At 47.2% G+C, this 23,099-nt stretch overlaps 1 protein-coding gene across 4 annotated transcripts in view; it reads right to left on the reverse strand.

Moving 5' to 3' along the window:
- ASTN2 (astrotactin 2) overlaps positions 1 to 23,099 on the reverse strand; it is a 989,097-nt gene that overhangs the window by 627,679 nt on the left and 338,319 nt on the right. For all 4 annotated transcript variants that reach the window (XM_043453335.1, XM_043453336.1, XM_043453334.1 and 1 more), the window contains one exon: positions 16,225 to 16,332. In XM_043453335.1, coding sequence (XP_043309270.1) covers positions 16,225 to 16,332 — 108 coding nt within the window. The remainder of the gene's footprint in view (positions 1 to 16,224; positions 16,333 to 23,099) is intronic.

Raw genomic sequence — 23,099 nt, forward strand, 5'->3', positions numbered from 1 at the left:
TTTCAGAACTCAGCCTAAATATTTCCCATGCCAGCATTTCTACTCTGTTCCCACCAAGCTGGCCAGGTACTCTTTCTCTGTGCCATCATGGAATTCATCACCAGCCTTTATCACAGCCCTTTTAATTCTACTATAATTGCCCATCTGATCCTTTCCCCACTGGACTGTGTGATGCACAGGGCAAAGACCATGCGTCACTTGCCTCTGTAGCCCCACGGCCCGCAGAGCAGGCTTCCAGTACTAGTCATGTAAACTGAATTCACCTTGGACTTAAGTGATGGAACACATGCTAGAGATCTCTTCTGGAGATGGGCAGAGTCTCTCTTTTCCTTGCGTCCAGTTTCTCTATCAGAAAGAAATCTGTTTCTTTAGATCTGTTTCAAGACTGTTATTTTCTGGACAGCCAGCTTTGATTTTTGGACCCCATGTATCCAACATCTCACTCTAAACCTCCTCAGCCATTATTAGCACACAACTAATAGTATGTTACCTTACATTTGCTAAAAACAAAACAGAAAGTATTCTTCAATTAGAATCACAGAATTGTAGAGCCAAGAGGACATCATAAAATGATAATCTGTTTGACTGGGGCTTCCTTAGTGGTCCATTGGTTAAGCATCTGCCTGCCAATGCAGGGGACACAGGTTCGATCCCTGGTTCAAGAACATCCCATAAGCCACGTGTCAGCCAAGCCCATCCACCACAGCTACTGAGTCCATGCTCAAGAGCCCGCTGCAACTTCTGAGCCCACATGCCCAGCTAGTGGAGCCTGCGCACTCCAGAGACTGTGCCCTGGAACACAGAAACCGCCACGGGGGGAAGCCCCTGCATCACAACCAAAGACAGCCCACAGGCAGCAAAGAGGAACAAGCGCAGCTGAAAATAAATAAATAAATCTATGTGATTATTGAAAGGTTATAGGCAGAAACGGAGGCCACTGAATTTGGTGGATCTGGTATTCTCCATTATATCTTGGTCACTCTGCCAGACTGAACATGCCTTGAGTGTATGGATCACCAGTCTCACCAACAGAAGAGCTTTGATCAAAACTCAGAGATGCCCAGGTTCCACCTCAAACCTACTAAATAAAACTGGGTTAAAACCCAAAGGTAGGTATCTGTTTTAAAAACCCAAACATGTTACCTACATACATAGAGTTGGGAACCACGCTAAAAAAGGAAAGTAACTTTACTCGAAACATCATCCAAGGACGGAGTACAAAGAGATCATTCTCATGACCCAGGATCTGTTCCATCTGGATATTTAATTTTGATTCTTCTTTATCCTCTTTATTCTACTCCATTAGATAAAGATGAATTGCATTCATGCCTCCAGGGATCCCAAGACCAGACACACAGTGGTTTGAATGAATAAGGGGAGAGGGATAGACAACAGTTTCCAAGATTCCAAGTGAACTTCGGAGATGTTCTGACCTAGTTACTTTATCCTAGTGTATAAAGAAGTGGGCAAGTTTATCCATCACCTAGCATTTTCCAGGAACTGTGCTGAGCGCTTTACTTGCATTGTTCCATTTCAATCTCAAAACCACTCTTAGAAGAAGGAACTACAATTATGACTTTACAGAGCTGAAGAAAACAGAAGCCAGTGGGTTAAATTGATCTTCGCAAGATCACTCTGCAAAGATTCACAACCACCTATTTCTAAAGAAATTAAGCATTGCCCACTGGTACAATTACCTCTAGCAAAAACACTCAATTCAAATTCCTTTAGAGAACAGGCAGAGTATTAATGATAAACATTATTCACCCACATATATTTTTTAAATGAACTGTTATGTTTGTCCTCAGGAGTAATCACTGTGGTTTATGAATTCTGCCCTTCTTAAAAAATCATTCTCAACAATTATCTGGCTGCATAATATTCCAACAAGTTGATGCACTGTAATTTACTTAGCCATTTTCCTATTGTTGGACATTCAGGCTCATTCTAATTTTTCAATATTTCAGATTATGCTACAATGAGTATCTTCAGGTTTAGAGCATCATGAAAAATGAGTAGTGTCATGGAAAAAATATGGTCATAATACAATGTTGAGTAAAAAAAAAAACAAATGCAAATGTGTATGTTGATTAAAGTTGCAATGATGAGAAAAAATATATGCAAATAAGAACAAGAAAAATGAAATAAGCTCTTTGGTCTAGAAGGTTCCTGTTTGTTTTTGTTTTCCTCTACTAGTATTATTACATGATTCTACACTGGTGAAAAATGATTAAAAAAACAAAACAAAACAATAAGCATACCATTCCCAATGTTGTTGAAGCATCTCAGTTCCTTGAGCATTTTTACAGTGGAGAGATGAGCTTAGGAGTCAGCGGTATTGACTCTTTCCACGGACAACAGCCAGAGGAGGAGCGTCTCAAAGGCTGGAACCATGTCCTTTTTTATTGGCCGAGCCATATGGCAGACAGTATCTTAGTTCCCTGACCAGGGATTGAACCCACAGCCTCTGTAGTCAAAGCATAGACTCTTAGCCACTGGACCACCAGGGAATTCTCTGAAGCCGCGTTTTATTAACATGTCTTATGTCTTATTAACCCCTGATTTCCAAGAAAGCCATGCTGTTCCTGAAATCTATAATGCATGTTCAGTGAATCAGAGCATAGCACTTCAGAGCTTGAGGAGGCCTCAGATATAATTTATTCAAACACTACACCCTAGCTGAATGAATGGAGAGCCAAAGAGACTTGCCCAAGGTTCTCCAGCATCTGAGGGCAAGAACAAGACTTGACCACACTTTCCCCCGAATCTACTCTAATTAGAAGAGACAGATGGTTAGCAAATTTGCTCAACAGAAGCCATGAAGGAAAAGTCCTTTTCCAGGCCAGCATAGAATGGGTTTGACTCTGTGAACCTGAGTTAGTTTCAGATCTCCCCTGAATCCCTATGTTCCCCAGCCTCTAAGCTGCTCTCATGACAAATGCCTCAGAGCTGGGACATCTGTTTCCTCCCCATAGAGTGCCAGGTGGTTTGATTGTACCTGAGATGCTGAGAGAAGGACATTTTCAACCTTGAATCTATGACTGAGCAGAACACCCTGGAACTCTTCTGTTTCCAGCCTACACCGCCTCCTAGCACAGCCAACTCCTCTTGCATCTTCATTTACCACCTAGCAGAGCTCTGAATTCTTCAATGACCGGCAAGACTCTCCCATGCCCTATACACTTTCTGCACATCCCCTCTTCTTAAACGTGGTTGGATCTGTAAATATGATGGGATATCACTCCGTGATTAAATGATGTTATCTGAGAAAGCTGAAAGGATTCTTTTCAGATATAATTAAAGTCCAGAAGCAGCTGACTGAGTTAATCATATAGGAGTTTACCGTGGGTGGGTCTGGCCAAATTAAATGAGTCTAAAGAGATGCTCTCCAGCAACCCTTGAGGAAGCCATGCTGTGAACAGCCATGGGCGTGACCTGTAAGAACCGGGAATGGTCCTGCCCACAGCAGGTACAGAGCAGGCATGTCAGTCACGCACGAAACAAATCCTGCCAATGACTACCTGGGCTTGGAAGAAGGCCGTAAGCCTCAGCTGAGATAAAAGCTCTAAGGTGACGCCTCGATTTGAGACTCTGAGTAAAGAGCCTGAAAGTAACATAACTGGACTGTTGAGCGGCAGAACTACTGCGGGATAATAAATGTATGTTGTTTGGAGCTGCTAAGTTCGTTCGCTAAGCAGAAACAGAAAGTGATGCATAGCCACGGAATGCTGACTCCTACTCCTTTTCCCCCATCAGACCTCTCCTGGGCGCAGAGCTGGTTGGCAGTGTCTGCATCTGGATGTCCTGCAGGCACCCCAAGGCATCAGCTCTACGAGCTCATCCCTTCCCCCCACCCCCAAAGCCTGCCACTCCCAGCTTCCCTGGTTCTGTGATGCTCTCCAGCCCCCACACCAGAATCCAGCCCTTGCCTTCAGCAGTCCTCACAGGCTCACCTTACAGCCAATCGGTCACCGACTCTAACTGTATTTTAACACATCCCCAGCAGCTACTCCAACACATGCTCCCCCAGAGGGCCCCCACCACTACCTCAGCAGCCTGCTTTTAACTGGTCCGTCCCCCTCCAGTTCTTCCTCCACTGTGGAGAGAGTGATCTTTTTTAAAACAGGCACAGGATGACGCAACTCTCTTCCAAAACCTTCCGGCACTCCCCATTTCACGTAGGTTCAAGTTCAGGCTCTCTCCTGCTCACTTGGAGATGGGTTTTCTTAAGCACATGGCCACCTGCCAGCTATCATTAGGGTCCAGCATTACTATGGGTTCCTCAAAGATACCTTTCATGACTTTCCCCATGATAGGATGCCCCCCCTATATTTTCTTCGGTGGCACGTCTCACAGTGTGACGTGATACATACCTTCATGTATTTATTTGTGAGGTCCTCCTTCTCTCTCCATTTCTCTCTAGCAAGATTCATGAGGGCAGTCCCTGATTGGTCTGTTTGCCACTCTACACCCTATCCTTAGCATACAGTCTCAACACCATTAGACACTTAGTAAACATTAGCTGATTCAATGAACAGAGAGATAAATGAACTTGACAAAGTCTCTCTTGATCTGAGTCAGTTCACCCTTCCCAGCCTTGTTCAAATTATCTTCATTCATATACCTTGTACTCTAGTGACATAGGGCTTCCCTGGGGCTCAGATGGTAAAGAATCTGCCTGTAATGCAAGAGAAATGGGTTCAATCCCTGGGACAGAAAGATCCCCTGGAGAATAGAATGGCAACCCACTCCAGTATTCTTGCTTGGAGAATCCCATGGACAGAGGAGCCTGGTGGGCTACAGTCCATGGGGCCACAAAGAGTTGGACACAACTGAGCAACTAACACTTTCAATAGTGACATATGACCTGTCGGATTATCACGCAAATCCTGTAGAGTGGGATTCTCACCTCCATTTTATTTATTGGGGAGGGAGGCGGGAGGGGGGATCGGGATGGGGAACACATGTAAATCCATGGCTGATTCATGTCAATGTATGGCAAAAACCACTACAATATTGTAAAGCAATTAGCCTCCAACTAATAAAAATAAATGAAAAAAAAATTTTTTTTTTTTTGGCCTCACCATGTGGCATGTGGAATCTTAGTCCCCTGACCTGGGATTGAACCCATGTCCCTTGCAGTGGAAGTTCAGAGTCTTAATCCCTGAACTGTGAGGGAAGTCCCCTCACCTTCATTGTTTAGAAAAAGAAATTGAAACCTGGAAAGTCAACTAACTTGTCCAAGGTCACCTAAACTAACAGCCAGGGCTACATAAGGTTATGCATACAAGCATCTCATAACGCGCTGGGCACACAGTTAGCAGTTTCAGCTCTAAATCTGGGAAAGGGTTTTGCAGGGGAGGAGAACCAGGGGAGGAGAACCTCGCCGGCCCACAGGATTGCAAGGGAAAGTGAATGATAGAGTGCTCATGCTTGGGAGGGAAGCAAGTAGTCACAATCCCTCAGTGGAAGGAAAAGGGGTGGGGGGAATCCTGCTGAGTCTAGTTGAAAAACAAGAAAGCAAGGGAGACTGATTATTCCTCCTCGCCAGTGTAAGCAACTAAAACGACATGTTTGCTTTATCGCCTTTGGTCTCCCATTTGATTTCTGACAGCCGCCTCCCTCCCTTGGACGCCAGGCGGTCAGGTGCTGAGCTGGCTGGCATCACTAAGGAGGAGGAGAAAGAAGAACAATTTAAACAGTATTTCAGGGACTGTCATGAGCTTGGGGAGGGAGTTTTTGGAGTTGTCTGGCTTCCTCCACGCATTCAAGGAACCCTTGTTTGCCAAGCCCGCTTGATGTCTGCAGCTTGGGGACAGTTAGTCTGGGAGGGACCTTTAAGAGCGAAAACAATGGCAACAAAAAACCAACGTCTGTTTTCTCTGAGGTTTGAGGGAAGGGAGAGAAGAGAGACATTAGATGGGGGTTTATGAGCCTATAACAATTTCTGAATGCATACTTTCCTCTCACATCTTGTCAAATAGGGCCAAATGCAGGCATAGATCAAAGCTAGATTTCTGCATTTTACTGTTCTTTCAGTACGAAAAATCCAAGCTCCCAATCTTGTTTCTTCATGAGAGAAACCAGAATATCTCTAGAAAGCCTGCACAGCCTGCAGAGGAAGGCATCTATCTACCACAGATCACAAACAGCTAACTACCCAGGCAAGAACTGGGCTTCCTCAGCGGCTCAGAGGTAAAGAACTCGCCTGACAATTCAGGAGCCGCAGGAGATGCAGGTTCAATCCCTGGGTTGGGAAGATCCCCTGTAGGAAGGCATGGCAACCCACTCCAGTATTCTTGCCTGGAGAATCCCATGGACAGAGGAGCCTGGTGGGCTGCAGTCCATGGGGTCACAAAGAGTCAGACACGACTGAAGTGACTGAGCATGCACACACAGGGCAAGAGTTATGACCAGACGGAAAGCGTTTAAAAGTCTGTGAGATGCTCCTAGAGGCTGAGACTGTGGTATGGTGACACCGGACTTGGGGAGCAAGTGGAGTGAGGCTCAAGACTCCATCCTGTCATTCACTGACTCTATGACCTTGGAGAAATTCCTCTGCCGGGTTTTACTATCATTCTTCTGCATAGAGAGACAAGGACAGTAAAAGATCACACAGAATCATTAGTGAATATTCAACAGACCTGGCACAAAAGCAACAATAAATGGTCACTCTAAGTTGTCATTCCTCTTAGAATGGGAAGTCACGTTCCTGGCATGGGAAAAGGGGGATACAATCAGCGGGAGGTAATGCCAGAATAAGAACAGGCATGGAATATTCACTAATATGTCAGGGGAATTGTACAGTGCTTTTTCTCAAATCTGGCCAAAAATTAGAATTGAAAGAGAATTTTATACCAGATGCCTTGGCCAGATATTCCCATATAATGTGTCTGAGATAAGTATTTAGAACTATTATTATTATTTTTAAGTTTTCCAAGTGACTCTGAGGTTTAATTAGGTCAGAGAACTACCCTGCTCTGACAACCTTTCTGAACCACACAGCTGAGGACACCTGATCCACTGTCGGCTCTGACCTGACCCAGATCCTAGGACTCAGCGATCCTTCAAGTGGGTAACACCAGAGTCTCCATCCTCCTACGCAGGCCCTAAATATCCAGCCTCCCCAGCTGACCTTGTCTTCTGTTTCTGCAGACATGCTCTGAGTCCAAATTTGCTTTGTCCCAGATCTAGTGCTCCGTCCTCTGGGAAAGATTCTGGATTGCTCAGACTATTTCTAGAAGAAAAGTTTTTGCCCTCTGGTTTGTACAATCTTAATAGCTTATTTCTTACTTATTTAACAATGGGCTCTGAGGAGGAAAGGGAAGCTTGCATTGCACTGCTTGTGAATATGCCCCTGGTACAAATACTTCTTCCACAGTTGCTTATAAGCTACCAATATGACATCACTCACAGCGGAGCTAGAAATGATGAGTAATACTGGCTCTCACAACTGCTATGGGTTGGAACCAGCACAGCACTGGAAGATCTCTTTGTCACGTATTTTTCCCTCCCTGATCAAATACCAGGACCCCCAGCGACGGCGGGGCCCGGGGAGGGCTGGTCCTTCGGGGGCTGCCTCTCCCCGCGCCCGCCGGATGCTGCAGTGACGTCTCAGTGTCCGAGATCCTTCCGACCATCCCCAGTTTTGCTCCTAGCTCCTCCCGGGCTGATGCTCTCTGGAGGGTTAGAGTTTACACCAGGATATTCCCAGGGGTCTGGTCAGGCTTTCAGGACCAGCACAGACGTGGGAACCTAGCCCGTCTCCTTAGTACATATCTAGGGCTGTGGTACGCACTGCACACGCATTATCTCAATCATATAGTGATATGAGCGGATTTTGAGACCAAAGCACTTAATTCCAAATATCAGCTCCCCTTCCCTGGTGGTAATCTCAAGTAAGTAACCTCTCTAAGTCCCGGTTTCCATAGCAGAAAAAACAGAGGTAAAAACAACCCCTTCCCGGGAATTGCCCTGGTGGTCCGTGGTTAGGACTCTGCACTTCCATTACAGGGGACATGGGTTTGATTCCTGTTTGGGGAACTGAGATCGCACTGGGAGTTTGGTATGACCAAAAGAAAAAAAAAGTCCCTTGGGACTTCCCTGGTGGTCCAGTAGATAAGAACCCCTATCCCCTTGCAACACAGGGGACATGGGTTCGGTCCCTGGTCAAGGAACTAAGATCCCACATGCCCCAGAGCAACCAAGCCCGTTCGCAGAAACTACTGAGCTCCAGGGCTCTAGAGTCCTTCCCCCACAACTAGAGAGCCTGTGTCCACAACGGCAGACCCGACCTGGTGCAGCGAGGACCTGAGGAAGCCGAATATACAGACACAATCCCTGCCTGTGGTAGTACTTGGAATTCTATAAGATGGTTCATAGAAAGAGCACAGACACGTACAGAGAGAATTCAATCAACCAGGCATGGCTTTGCTTTGCTTCTCCTCTTTCTCCCTCCGTGTGCCTATGTTTCCATCATGCCTGGTATTACTGGGAACTTAGAGGGCATCAAGTTCTACCTCATTGATTGACAGATAGGAAATTGAGGTCTGGAGTCTTGCTCAGTCCTCAGAATCAAACAAGGGTGCACCCAGGATCAGAGGCCCAGGTTTAAGCCCTCCGGTAGTTTCACTACATTCTCTTGTGTGGCTCCTCCTCCTCTGTTCCTGCCTCCCTCCTTTTTGCACAAGCTCACGGGCACCAACTCTCCCTTGCACTCCATCCTGTCCTAGCCTGCCCTGCTTTCCCTCTGCCCAGCTCCACACTCCAGGATGACTGACAAACCCATCGAGAGCTCTGATGCTTTCCTCTCTGGGGCTGCCATCTAATCCTTTGTCTTAAGCTCCAGTCATTCTGTCCTTAGTAGGGGTCCCTGTTGGGAGGGAGAGTAGGTCAGTTGGACAGAGGAGGTTGACAGAAATAAGGACCCTGGAGACTTGCTTCTCTCTCCGAGGCACCCCCACACGCACCCCAGATACCAGGACCATCTGTTCCAAGTCCCCTCCACAGCCTGGGTTTGTAGCACTCTTCCCAGGTTACTCTAGCTACAAAGCCTTACAGGATGATTAAACACCAATCGATCTGTCTTTACTGTTTACTCTTTTCTGAGCAGCAGGTCCTAGAGGCGTAACCTGCAGGCTGGAAGAGGACACCCGCAGATGTCGCAGGGAAAGAGGCTGTCCTTAGCAAGGGACAAGGATGGGAAGGAAGAAAATCATGTCACCGCATCCCCAAGAGGCCAGGCCCACCAAGTCTATGTTCTAACCTAAAATGTTTTCTCCCCCAACCAGAAGCAAGACCAACTTGCAGACCAACACATTGGAAAAAGGCCATGGAGCTATGCTTTAGCTCAAGACATTCATTTCCTGTGCTTAACGGATTACCATTTAGTGAACACTGATCATGTGGTAGGTATGCTCTGCTAAGCATGTTCATTGCACACTTTCCTTCCTTTAAGCCCTGCAAAAAGCCTAAGGAAGAGTAGAAGGGCTAATCCCAGACTGGTCTTCCTTTACCTAGGGGAAACTGAGGCTCAGAGAAGAAAAGTGACTCAGCCTAAGCCACACAGCTAGGGAACAGCAGAGCAAGGATCTGGACCCCTGAGTGCTGATTCTGAAACTCTGTGATGTGGTGAGAAATGCTGGGTAAAGGATGGGATGGGTGCCCCAGTGGCCAAGGCATGGCCCCTGCTTATTTCTGCAGCCCAGCAGCCATCATTCTCAGATCCATAGCTTGACTCTGCCCAGCTCCTGGCATCTCTCATCCCCACCCCTAGGGCACTATGCGCGTCTGCTCCATACTCAGCAGGAACCCTTCTGCTGATGTTCAGCTTTCACTCTGCTCCGTTCCCATTTCCTGGAGTCTCTGCTCTATCCGGGCATTCTCAGGTTATATTTCAGAACGGTCGCCTTCCCTCAATCCCCAAAGGCCTCCCTTTCTGTAGATATGGCTTGAACTTTCCCTTACCTGTCCACTTACTCTAAAACATGATTCAGCTCTGTGTGTGTGTGTAGGCAGGAGAAAATCAAAACGAAAAAAGTTCATACATCAGACTTTCTTGGCTGTCCAGTGGTTAAGACTCTGGGCTTCCAATGCAAGGGGTGCAGGTTTGATTCCTGATCGGGGAACAAAGACCTCACAGGTTATGCGGCCAAAAAAGAAAAAAAAGGGGAAAAGTAACTCACACATCCACACAAAGCTTTGCTTACAATTCAAGTGTTCTTATCACAATAGAAAATCTTAGCTTAAGGACCATCAGATTAAACCAAGAAACTAGAAGAAAAAATAAGTTAAACCAGGGTGCATTCATGCCGTAGTTTTCTTTCCTGGGGAACTGAACACCGAAGCTTAGAGGAAAGTGTATGCAGTTGGGAATGAGATAACATGGTTTCTAGAACTGGCTGAGCAACCAGAGAGCCAGAGAGACTTGCCCAGGGCCCCATCGCACCTGCGCAGACCTGGGCTGGGAGGTCCTTGCCGGGCGCTCGCGCTGCTGGCATCAGCGGCAGCTGTGCCGCTCGGCCTCCTGCTCGGCACTGTGCCTGGGGCTGGACGCGCCATCTGCGCTTCTCATCTGGACCCTCGCTACACACGCGCTTACCCTCATCAGCATCACGCCTCTGTGGGAGCTGCAGCCCCCTCCAAGGAGGTTACGACCACCTTGGGGCTGGGAGCCCAGGTCCTGTTTCCCACGCTGCCCAGAAACATGCTGAGTCAGGGTGTTCAGTCCCTAAATGTAGGTTAGACTAGAATGAGCTTCAGACTCGATGACAGGAGTTATACTTGTTTCACAAAACTTAGGAAAACTGAGGCCCCAGGAGGGCACTTACTGGCCAAGGGTCAGTGACTGAGTGAGTGGCGGGGCTACAGACTTCACTACCCATCTCCTGACTGTGAGTCCAGGGTCCTCTGCTAGCGCCATCTCTCCTTAATAAAGGTGAAATTCGGACAAGTGGGAAGCTACCGCATCCAACTACCTCATTAGTTAATGCTATCAAATACCTAAACAAGTGATGGATTGAATAATTATTTACTTGACCCAACATAGAACTCTGACAAAGAGACTCCCTTAGACAGCAAGACCATGTACGGCATGAGATCAGATTCATTTCACAAAACATTGTGGGACTGCATTCATGCTTCCTGGACCAGTCCTACAGGCTATCTGTATGATGTGGATGTTTAGGGTAGGGGATCAGCAAACTGTAAGGTCACTGGTGAAATCTGGACCAGCAACCGTTTTTGGAAATAAAGTTTGATTAGGACACATGCACGTTCATTCCTTTATGTGTTGTCTGTGGCAGCTTTCAAGGTACAGCGGTAGCGTTAAGTAGTTCCAACGATGATTGTATATTCTGCAAAGCTGAAAATGTTTAGTGCTTCACCATTGACAGACAAAGGTTGCTGACTCTTGATTCAGGAAATCCCACCATCTAACATGTTTCTATTTTGATATAATGCAAGCTGCGTGAGGGCAGGGCTTTTAAAAATTGTTTGGTTTCTGTCACCATAGCCTAGAACATGGCCAGACACATAGTTGGTGCTTGACAAAGAGTTGAGATATTGTGGGAGAGAGGGAAAAAGGGTTCGCTAGGACATGTCAGAAAAAGCACAGAGTTGGGGCAAGGGAGAGGCTAGAAGGGGCAATATGTAGAGAGAAGGAAACCATGGAAGATGCAGAAGGGAACAAAAAACAAGATGGACAATGTGTGACAAAAAACCACTGCAATATTGTAAAGTAATTAGCCTCCAATTAAAATAAATTAATTAATAAAAAAAAACGACAGAGGAATGAGAAGAATGCAGTGAAAGATGATGGAGGAGAGAAGAGAGGAAAGGGGAAAGGGAAAAAAAAGAGAGAGAGATGAAAAGAAACAAACAGGCAAACAGATCCACAACACAGACGAGGCGGAGGAGGAGGAGAAAGATTGGCCATGAGCAACTGTAGGGAGGAGAGGGACAGAGCAGCGTCGGCTCTGACCCGGAAGGAAGGTGTGTGTGTTTCGGGGCGGGGAGGGGGAGAGGCGGGCAGAGCATCACAGCCCGGGCGTTCTCGCCATCTGGGACACACAGCCCAGATGTATGAAGTGTATGGAGCCCCGGGGCCATATTCTTTATCTCAAGTCCTGTGGCTTGCTTTTGATTTTCTTCTTGAACTCCGATTTACAGATAGGGACACACTCAATGAAGGATGTCTTCCCAGTTAGCTGTAAATAGCCCAGTTCTTTGGAGAAGACTCATTGACATCCCCAGCCCTAATTTTGGCTGTCATACTGGGGGAGGGAGAAGACAGGTCAAGAATCACCCATCACCAGCTGCTAAATCTCCACTGCAGCAGATCCCGGAGGGCTGAGGCAGGGGAAGAGTGAGGGGAAGTGTATCTAGTGTCTGCAGAGTCCGAGATGCCTCCACAGGTGCTGGGTCTAGGCAGGCACCCCCTTTAGGGGGCCGTTTCAGTGACCAGCGCAGGGGTAAGGAGATACAGAAAACAACGAGAACGGCTCTGGCATTATAACTCCTCCTTTCATGGCTAAACGCTCCACTGCATCTGTGTGTGTATTTTCATATGTACACACACAGCACATCTTCTTTATCCATTCCTCTGTTGATGGACATTTACGCTGCGTCCATGTCATGGCTGTTGGAAATAGCGCGGATACGAACACTGGGGTATACTTATCTTTTCAGATTATAGTTTTCTCCAGATACATGCCCAGGAGAGGGGTGGCTGGATCATAAATTGCTAGGCCCTCAGTCGTGTCTGACTCTGCGATCCTAAGGACTGTAGTCTGCCAGACGCCTCTGCCCATGGGATTCTCCAGGCTGGATTATATGATAGTCCTATTTTTAGTAGGAGGGATAAATTCGGATATGGGGGTTGACATATATACACTATTGTATGCAACACAGAATAATAATAAGAGCCTACTATACAGCACAGAGAATTCTACTCAATTCTCTGTAATGACCTGCTCGGGAATAGCATCTGAAAAAAGAGAGGATATTTGTACGTATAGAGAATTCATCCTGCTGTATACCTGAAACTAATACAACATTGTAAATCAACTATATGCCGGTAAGAATTAATTAAAACAAAAAACAAAACATAATGCCTCAGCAAAATGGCTGCCTGAGGAGGCCTTACAAATAGTTGTGAAAAGAAGAGAAGCGAAAAGCAAAGGAGAAAAGGAAAGATACACCCATCTGAATGCAGAGTTCCAAAGAATAGCCAGGAGAGAGAAGAAAGCCTTCCTCAGCAATCAATGCAAAGAAATAGAGGAAAACAACAGAATGGGAAAGACTAGAGATCTCTTCAAGAAAATTAGAGATACCAAGGGAACATTTCATGCAAAGATGGGCTTGATAAAGGACAGAAATGGTATGGACCTAACAGAAGCAGAAGATACTAGGAAGAGGTGGCAAGAATACACAGAAGAACTGTACAAAAAAGATCTTCTTGACCCAGATAATCATAATGGTGTGGTCACTCACCTAGAACCAGACATCCTGGAATATGAAGTCAAGTGGGGCTTAGAAAGCATCACTACGAACAAAGCTAGTGGAGGTGATGAAATTCCAGCTGAGCTATTTCAAATCCTAATGCTGTGAAAGTGCTGCACTCAATATGCCAGCAAATTTGGAAAACTCAGCAGTGGCCACAGGACTGGAAAAGGTCAGTTTTCATTCCAATCTCTAAGAAAGGCAATCTCAAAGAATGCTCAAACTACCGCACAATTGCGCTCATCTCACATGCTGGTAAAGCAATGCTTAAAATTCTCCAATCCAGGCTTCAGCAACACGTGAACCATGAACTTCCAGATGTTCAAGCTGGTTTTAGAAAAGGCAGAAGAACCAGAGTTAAAATTGCTAACATCCACTGGATCATCAAAAAAGCAAGAGAGTTCCAGAAAAGCATTGATTTCTGCTTTATTGACTACGCCAAAGCCTTTGGCTGTGTGGATCACAATAAACTGTGGAAAATTCTGAAAGAGATGGGAATACCAGACCACCTGACCTGCCCCTTGAGAAACCTGTATGCAGGTCAGGAAGCAACAGTTAGAACTGGACATGGAACAACAGACTGGTTCCAAATCGGGAAAGGAGTACTTCAAGGCTGTATATTGTCACCCTGCTTATTTAACTCATATGCAGAGTACATCATGAGACATGCTGGCCTGGAGGAAGCAAAAACTGGAATCAAGATTGCTGGGAGAAATATCAATAACCTCAGATATGCAGATGAAACCACCCTTATGGCAGAAAGTGAAGGAGAACTAAAGAGCCTCTTGATGAAAGTGAATGAGGAGACTGAAGAAGTTGGCTTAAAGCTCAACATTCAGAAAACTAAGATCACGGCATCTGGTCCCGTCGCCTCATGGGAAATAGATGGGGAGACAGTGGAACCAGTGTCAGACTTTATTTTGGGGGGCTCCAAAATCACTGCAGATGGTGATTGCAGCCATGAAATTAAAAGATGCTTACTCCTTGGAAGGAAAGTTATGACCAACCTAGACAGCATATTAAAAAGCAGAGACATTATTTTGCCAACAAAGGTCCATCTGGTCAAGGCTATGGTTTCTCCAGTAGTCATGCATGGATATGAGAGTTGGACTGTGAAGAAAGCTGAGTGATGAAGAATTGATGCTTTTGAACTGTGGTGTTGGAGAAGACTCTTGAGAGTCCCTTGGACTGCAAGGAAATCCAACCAGTCCTTCCTAAAGGAGATCAGTCCTGGGTGTTCATTGGAAGGACTGATGCTGAGGCTGACACTCCAATACTTTGGCCACCTGATGCGAAGAGCTGACTCTTTGGAAAAGACCCTGATGCTGGGTGGGACTGAGGGCAGGAGGAGAAGGGGACGACAGAGGATGAGATGGTTGGATGGCATAACTGACTCAATGGACATGGGTTTGGGTAGACTCCCGGGGTTGGTGATGGACAGGGAGGCCTGGTGTGCTATGGTTCTTGGGGTCACAAAGAGTTGGACACGACTGAGCGACTGAACTGAACTATTTGCCCTTAGCATATACCAGGCACCATGATACTTTTTTAATGCAACAGAACAAAATTCATCTCCAAATCTATGAGGCAGTTCCAAGGCCCATTACACAGAAGAGAAAACTGAGGTATACGATAGGTAGATAAGTCGCCGAAGGCTCAAGGCACCCAGAGAAGCAACATGATTTGTGTCCTGTGACTGTCCATCATGCATGGGCAGAATCCTTTTATGCATTTTGGGGGACTAGGGGGCACAGATGGCCACATAACTAGATTAGTTGCTGTCATGTTCACGAGGGAACCTCCATTCTCTCCAGGGCGTGGTCCAAGCTCATGGATATGCCCTTAATCCCTTGCTGGGAATACCTGCTTGCACCCTAAATTCTCTCCCAAGGTTGCAATCTTGAACTTGCTACTTTGCCATCAGGATTGAGGAATTATATTCCCAGGTGATGGTCTGAAATATGCTCTATTTCAGAGCACATTTTACCACAGTGAAATCTGCACATTTTACACACAGTGAGAGCACATTTTACCACAGGGCACCGTGGACCTCAGCCACGCGGTCTAAACCCTGTAACGGGGTCCTGCCTGAGTACTTTCACGTCTTCTTACACTGTCATCATGAGAAAAAAATTATGTATTCAAACATCAGTACCGATTTTCTCTGCAGAAAACACACAACGTTGTCTAGAGAGTCCCAGGGAGTCCTGTTTACAGGGACCAACAGGAGAACTCCATCTGGTCTCTATATCAGGTAAATAGGATCTCCTGGGCGAACCCTGGTTTTACCCCCACAGACTCTGTGCATTTGACTGCTGAGCATGTTTCATTTTGCACTTTGGTTGCTAAGAATCTCCGAGTTAAGCTGTCAGCCCCTTCCTAGAATACAGAACACAGCATGGCACGGATTACCGTGCATACATCTAAGCGGAGTCTGAATCATTTTCCTTACTCTGATTTTCCTTTCAATTTGATTCTTTATTGTGATGGATTTAAAAGAAAAAAAGCACACAAACTTACAAAACCATCTCCAAATCCTCTGAGGAATGGGGCAAGTCAGAGAGAAATAGAGAATGGGTAGACAGGGTATCGGACGCCAGGTTCAGTGTTAACTGGATCGGGACCAGGTTGAAGATTTAGAATCTGTCATGAAGCACAAAAGCTGCTTCCCAGACCTTCCTCCTGCAAACCCTGGTTTGGGAACATTCTCCTGGATCCCGTTACCTTTGCTGCGGCGACGGCTGCGGTACTGCTCCGTGTAGAATGTCAGCTGCGTTTCATCGTCCGCCTCGGACCCGGACGTCCCCTTGTTTCTCCCAAAGCTGATGCCCCCTGTGCAAGAAACACCATCTGTCAGTCACTGCAGGCCTCCAGAAGCTTGTTAAATCCCCCATCCATCCCAAAGACCAGCAACCCCACCCCCAAGTGACCCCGGAGTTGGCATGATTTATAGAAGGAGTTCAGGCTCTGCAGTGATGTGGACCTGGGTTCTCATCACGGCTTGGCAGCCTTGGGGCTGTGTGACCTTGAGGAGATGCCTCCCTTTTCTGAGTCCTGGGTCCTTTCTGTCTGAAGTAGGGGAAAAGCTATTAATCTTGTGGGGTTGCTTTGAAGATTAAAGGAGGTATGATATGTAAAATACCTGGTCCTGGGTGGGTACCAGGTAATTGATAGGTACACGGTTGCTTTGTATGATGGATCTGCCTCTAAAAAAGCATTCCAGGTGACTCAATTTCACACAAATTTCAGTCCAGTGCTTACTCTACGCCAGGCCCAGAGCCAGACACAGGGGAAACAGAGAGACGCCGCCCGGTCCTTGCCAGCCAGGGGATCATAAGCTAGTCATGGGGACAAATGGGATCCGAAGGAGCCTTTAACCTAATTCATGGCCATGTTTCCCGCACAGTGGGATGCTGGGAATACGGGAGAGGGCAATCCATCCCAACACGGAGGGCCTGGGAAGGCTTCACGGGTGAGGGGTAGATTTAGGGCAGGGCTGGAAGGACGGATGGGCTTCAGTAGCAGAAACTGGATGTGGGAGGAGAGGTAAGAGCATCCCTGGCGGGGGAGGGGAGTGTGGGCGGGAGGAGGAGGCACCGCAGCAGCGTGCTGACTGGCAGGATCTGCGGGTGCCACCCAGGAGAAGCCCCCGAGGGCCACACCGAGCACCCTGGAGCTTAATTTGGGATGTCACGGAAGGTTCAAGAGCGAACGCAGACCGTCCTTTAAGCATGAGGTGCCAAGCGCTGTGTGATAAGCTCTGCAGCCAGCATCTCACCCCAGATTCAAAGCCCTCTTGGGAGGGAAGCATCATGACGCCCACTTTTGCAGATGAAGGAACCAAGGTCCAGAAAAGGAAAGTGATTTGCGAACAGGGAGTGAAGTCAGACTCGGTACGTGGGTGTGACTGATGGCCAAGCTCAAAGTTTTAACCACTGTCACACTGCCTCTCAGTATAATGCTCTGGAAAATGGGAACAAAAAATAATCCATGTCCTCCTCCTTCCTGGAGGTAGTGTGTTGCAATGGATGGAAGAAAGAAAGGGACAACATCTGATCACTGTCCCCACGGGCATCTTCAGCATGAGCTGCCCCTGTCCCTTAGTGCAAATCCCCCCAGTTCCCAGCAACTAAGAGCTGGACCTGAAGACAGCAGGGGACTCCAGAGTTGACCAGATGCAACTCCCCCACGTAAAGGCTCTTTTTTGAAATGGAGTTGGCAGACGCCCCATGGAGATTCTGGAAGCAGTGGAAGAACAGAGGTCTCAGAGGCCAGTAGGCTTTTAAAATTGCCATTAAAATATTTTACTGTTGTAGAAAAGGGAAGAAGGAAGGAAGGAGGAAGGGAGGGAGGAAGGCAGAGAGCTGGAAGGAGGGAGAGAGGGAGGGTCTTTGGTTCACCCACACATAATGTTTGGCCAAGGGGAAAATGAGGGCATGAGATGAAATAGCTGCCTTATGTACAGGAAGCATCTGTCATACTTCCCGCTGTGTTCGGGCAGCAGAGGAAAAGGGAGGGATTTGCCTGTCAGGAGTCTACCCCGTACCCTTTAATGCCACCGCAGTAGTTTTAACCATCCCAGCTAAACCTTCTCTCCCTTCCTCTCTCCTCCTCTTTCTCATCTTCCCTCCTTTCCCAAACAAATGGCAGGTTATGGTGAATGGGGCAGACAGGCTTCAGACAGGAGTCTTTCGTACTGGGACAGTTAGCTGTGATGGGGGCAGCGGGAAGTGGAAGCTGGAAAAGCCATCAGGCAATAGGATACTGTCATAAGAAAAGCTAACCCTTCTGTAGTGCTGGCTCTCTGCCAGGCACAGTTCTAAACCCTCGGCTTGCATTGCCTTGTTTAATCTTTGCAATAACCCTAAGAAGAAGGTGAATACTTCCCTTCCCTTTTTAACAGATGAAGAGATGAAGGCAGGAGGAAATTTAGTAATCTGCCCAGGGTCACACGGCTGGGAAGTTGTAGACCCACAATTCAAATCCAGCTGGTGGCTGCTGTCTCTTCCCCTGGTCCCTAGGCTGATGTGCAATAAAATATGAGTAAAGACTTCATTTAATGTCCACAGCCATCCTTGTAAGGAAGGCATTATGAACCTTGTTTTGCAGATGAATAAGCCATTCCTCAGAGAGGTGATGAGAGGTGCTGAGTGAGGGAGCTGGAGTGAAATGAGGCCTGCCTGCAAAGCCTGCCTCATGGCTAACCTAGTGTGGGGAAGTGTGTGTGAGTGTGTGTGCATGTGCGTGGATGTGCGTGTGCGTGGATGTGCATGTGTGTGCATGTGTGTGTGCATGTGTGTGTGCATGTGCATGTGTGTGTGGTGTGTGCGTGCACATGTGTGGTGTGCATGAGTGTGTGCGTGTGTGCAGTGTGTGTGTTGTGTGCGTGTGAGTGTGTGTGGTGTGTGTGTGTGGTGTGCGTGCACATGTGTGTGTTGTGTGCATGTGTGTGCAGTGTGTGCGTGCATGTGAGTGTGTGCACATGTGCGTGTGTGTGGTGTGCATGTGTGTGTTGTGTGTGTGTGGTGTGTGCGTGCACAAGTGTGGTGTGCATGAGTGTGTGCATGTGTGTGTTGTGTGCATGTGTGTGCGCTGTGTGCATGTGTGTGAGTGTGCACATGTGTGTGTGTGGTGTGCGTGTGTGTGTGAGTGTGTGTGTGGTATGCGCAGAGGAAGCAACACTTGGTGATCTGACCTCTGGGGTGACAGCTGCGGGGCTGTCATTACCCCAGCACCAGGGCACATTTTACACTTTTCCCAGCTCCTCTGTGGAACCTTAGCATCTGTACTATCGGCAGGAACTCTGATGAGGCTCATGTGGATCCTACATCTCCACCATTCCACGTGTCCACATACTCTGAGACCACGCTCCTGGCTTCTCCAGACCCCGTTCCGTTTCCACACCCCTGACCCTCACCTTCCTCCTGTACATATCAAGGTACCATGTTCAGAATAGGAACTGATGCCGAGAGAGCCTGCCTCTCCATCAATCTGCCCCCCTGCCAAATATAACGCGAGCCACACACGCAACTTTAAATGTTCTATTAGCCACATGAAAAAAGTAAAAAAATAAACAGATAAAATTAATTTTCAGAATATATTTGATTTGACCAATATATTCAAAATATCATCTTAACTTCTTATTTCCATAAAATTATCACTGGGCTTGCTAGGTGGTGCTACTGGTAAAGAATCCGCCTGCCAATGCAGGAGACATAAGAGACACAGGTTCGATCTCTGGGTTGGGAAGATCCCCTGGAGGAGGAAATGGCAACCCACTCCAATATCCTTGCCTGGAGAATCCCATGGACAGAGGAGCCTGGCGGGCTACCGTCTATGGGGTTGCAAAGAGGTGGACACGACTGAGCATCTGAGCCACACACACATACTTCTTTTGAGCTTCCCTGATGGCTCAAATGGGAAAGAATCTGCCTGCAATGCAGGTAGATCAGAGTTCAATCTCTGGGTCAGGAAGACCCCTGGGGGAAGGGAATGGATGCCAACTCCCATGTTTTTGATGTTCTTGAAATATTTTATGTAACTTTTACAAGTGTTCAAAATCCAGTGTATATTTTATGCTCACAGCACACCCCAACCACAGACGAGCCACATTTCAAGCGCCCATCATATCGGAGAGCACATCCTGGGGGCACTCAGATGACACTTATTCCAGAGTATAATTAAGGGCCCGAATCTGGAGATATGAGTAAGCCACGGGCCCCACTAAGGTGCTGCATTTTTGTTTTGTTTTTTTTTTTAATGAGACTTGAATGAAAAATGGTGTGGCTCAGATCCCATTAAAAGACAACAGTCATTGTCTCTACCCTCAGGCACTGAAAGGCAAGTAGGTTTCTAGATTGGTTTAATCTATGAGTCATGAGCGGCAACCCATGTCTGTACAAAGACATTAGCGTACTGGAGTCAGATATGAGTTCTAACTCCACACCCCAGTGATGAGCTGGGAGGTGAGGCTTGGGGAAGCCACCCAACTGCTCTGCATTTGTCTTTAAAAAAAATGGGACAGTAACTCTCAGCTCCCACGGTCATTTTGAGGAAAATGATACGCTGTATGTAAACAGCACAGAGACAAAAGAATCGCGAGTAAGGGTGGCATTCCTCGTTAATTCAATGCTTGCCCGAGCTTAGGAAATGGAGAGAAATGGAGATGAAATGAGATGGAGATGCCCCTGGGTGGGAGGGCTGACTCCCTGCCTTCTGTGACATTGTAAGAAGGTGGCAGCCACCCAGGGCACATAGCCTCCGAGTGTCCATAGACACTGCAAGGGGCCACGGGCCAACTACAGACTGACTTGGAGATGATTCAGACAAATGGAAAAGGGCCCCCTCTGCTAGCATTTTAATATGAAATTGGTGATACAGTGAACTAAAGGCAGCCATTAATTATACAGGGCTGTGCAAGTATTTCTATTTAGGGGCTGAGAGAGAGTGAGACCGGTCAGAGGCTGGCAGGAGGGAAGGAGAGGAGACGGCGGTTCCCCTGCCCTTGTCCCTCAGGCCCCTGGTCCTCCCGGTCCCGAGTGGCCTGGGATGCAGCATGAAGAAGACCGTCAGAGCACATACCATGGTGGGGTAGGCACTGCCCTGGCCCCTTCTGTACAATAACCCATCCACACTGCACCCAGCGTCTGAGAGGTAAGAATCAGTTTTATCGAGGGGCAGACTCAGACGGTAAAGAGTCTGCCTGCGGTGCAGGAGACCCAGGTTCAATCCCTGGGTCAGGAAGATCCCCTGGAGAAGAAAATGGCAACCCACTCCAGTATTCTTGCCTGGAGAATCCCATGGACAGAGGAGCCTGGTGAGCTACAGTCAGTGGGGTCTCAAACAGTCAGACACAACTGAGCGACTAATGTACCGACCTTCAGAACCTCAACACTGCTTATCTAAGGTCATGCAAATGACAAGCTCTGAACCTGGCTTCTGTCTGATTCAGCCTCTTTGGTGGTCCAGTGGTTGAGAATCCACTTGCCAATTCAGGGGACATGAGTTCCATCTCTGGTCCGAGAAGATTCTACATGCCGTGGGGCAGTTAAGCAAGTGCACACAGCTAGTAAACCCGAGCACCCCAGAGCCCATGCTCACAATAAGAGAGGCCACCACAATGAGAAGCTCCCCCAGAGAGGGCAGCCCCCACTCTCCGCTTAGAGAAAGCCCTGGCACAGCAACCAAGACCCAGTACAGCCAAAAAAAAAGAAAAAAGTCCCTTAGTCATCAGGGAAATGCAAGCCAAAGGCACAGAGAGGTAGATACCACTTCACATGCACTGAGCCGGCCACAGTCAGATCAGTGAGAAAATAACGGGCTGGAAAAGGATATCGGGAAATCGGAACCCTTATACATTGCCGGTGGGAATGCACAATGGTGTAAAAACTGTGGGAAACACTTTATCCGCTAGCTCCTCAAGACGTTAAACATAAAACTACCACGTGACCCAGGAACTCTGCCCCAGGCATATCTGAAATGACTGGAGAGGGCATTCAAATAAATACTGTACATGCACATTCACAGCAGCACCACTTACTACAGCCTACAGTGGAAACAACCCAAGGCCCATCAGCTGACGGACAGATGAACAAAATACAGTCTATTCAGACCATGGAATATTATCGAGCCACACAAAGGAATGCTGACATGTTACAACACAGGGGGACACTGCATACAACGTGGATGGACCTTGCGTACAACATTTTGTAACTTAGCAAAACATTTTGCCAAGTGAAAGAAACCAGACATAAAAAGTCTTATGCTACATGATTCCAGTTAGAAAAAACATCTGAAATAAGTAAACACATAGAGACAGAAAACAGTGATTGCCAGGGCCGAGCAGAGAGAAGAGAGGAACAGGGAGTTATTGCTAATGAGTATGGGGTTTCCTTTTGATATATTGCAAATGTCTCAGAACTAAATAGAGGTGACAGTTGCACGACCCTGGGAATGTATTAAATGGCAACGAATTACACACTTTTAAATAGTTAATCGTTAATTTTATGTTACATGAATTTTACCTCAATAAATAAAATGTTAAAAAAAAGAAAGAAAGAAAGAAAGAGAGAGATGCCCTCTGCTCTGTAACATCACACGACTCATGATAAAACCACAAGATGGGGAATTGTGAGAGCAGACTGGAGACCTCACAAGGCTAGTGCTAAGTCGCTTCAGTTGTGTTTGACTCTTCGTGACCCCATGGACTGTAGCCCGCCAGGCTCCGCTGTCCATGGGATTCTCCAGGCAAGAACACTGGAGTGGGTTGCCATGCCCTCCTCCAGGGGACCTTCCCGACCCAGGGATCGAATCCCGGTCTCCTACGTCCCCTCCACTGGCAGGTGGGTCCTTGACCACTAGCGCCACCTGGAGACGTCACAGAGCTGCAATAAAACAGCCAGGCTCAGGCATCCTGAGCCCTGGACACAGTTAGAGGTTACAGGGTGTGATCCGTCAGTCTGTCCTTAACCCAGGGGTCACCTCAAATAATCACAACACCCATTTGTGTATTCACTCATTCAACACTTACTAAGTGCCCACTCTGTAGCAAACACTGTTCTGAGCACTGGGGGAGGAAAAGCAATGAATAAAACAGACAA

This window comes from Cervus canadensis, chromosome 30 (assembly GCF_019320065.1).
Source record: "Cervus canadensis isolate Bull #8, Minnesota chromosome 30, ASM1932006v1, whole genome shotgun sequence".
Taxonomy (NCBI): Eukaryota; Metazoa; Chordata; class Mammalia; order Artiodactyla; family Cervidae; genus Cervus; species Cervus canadensis.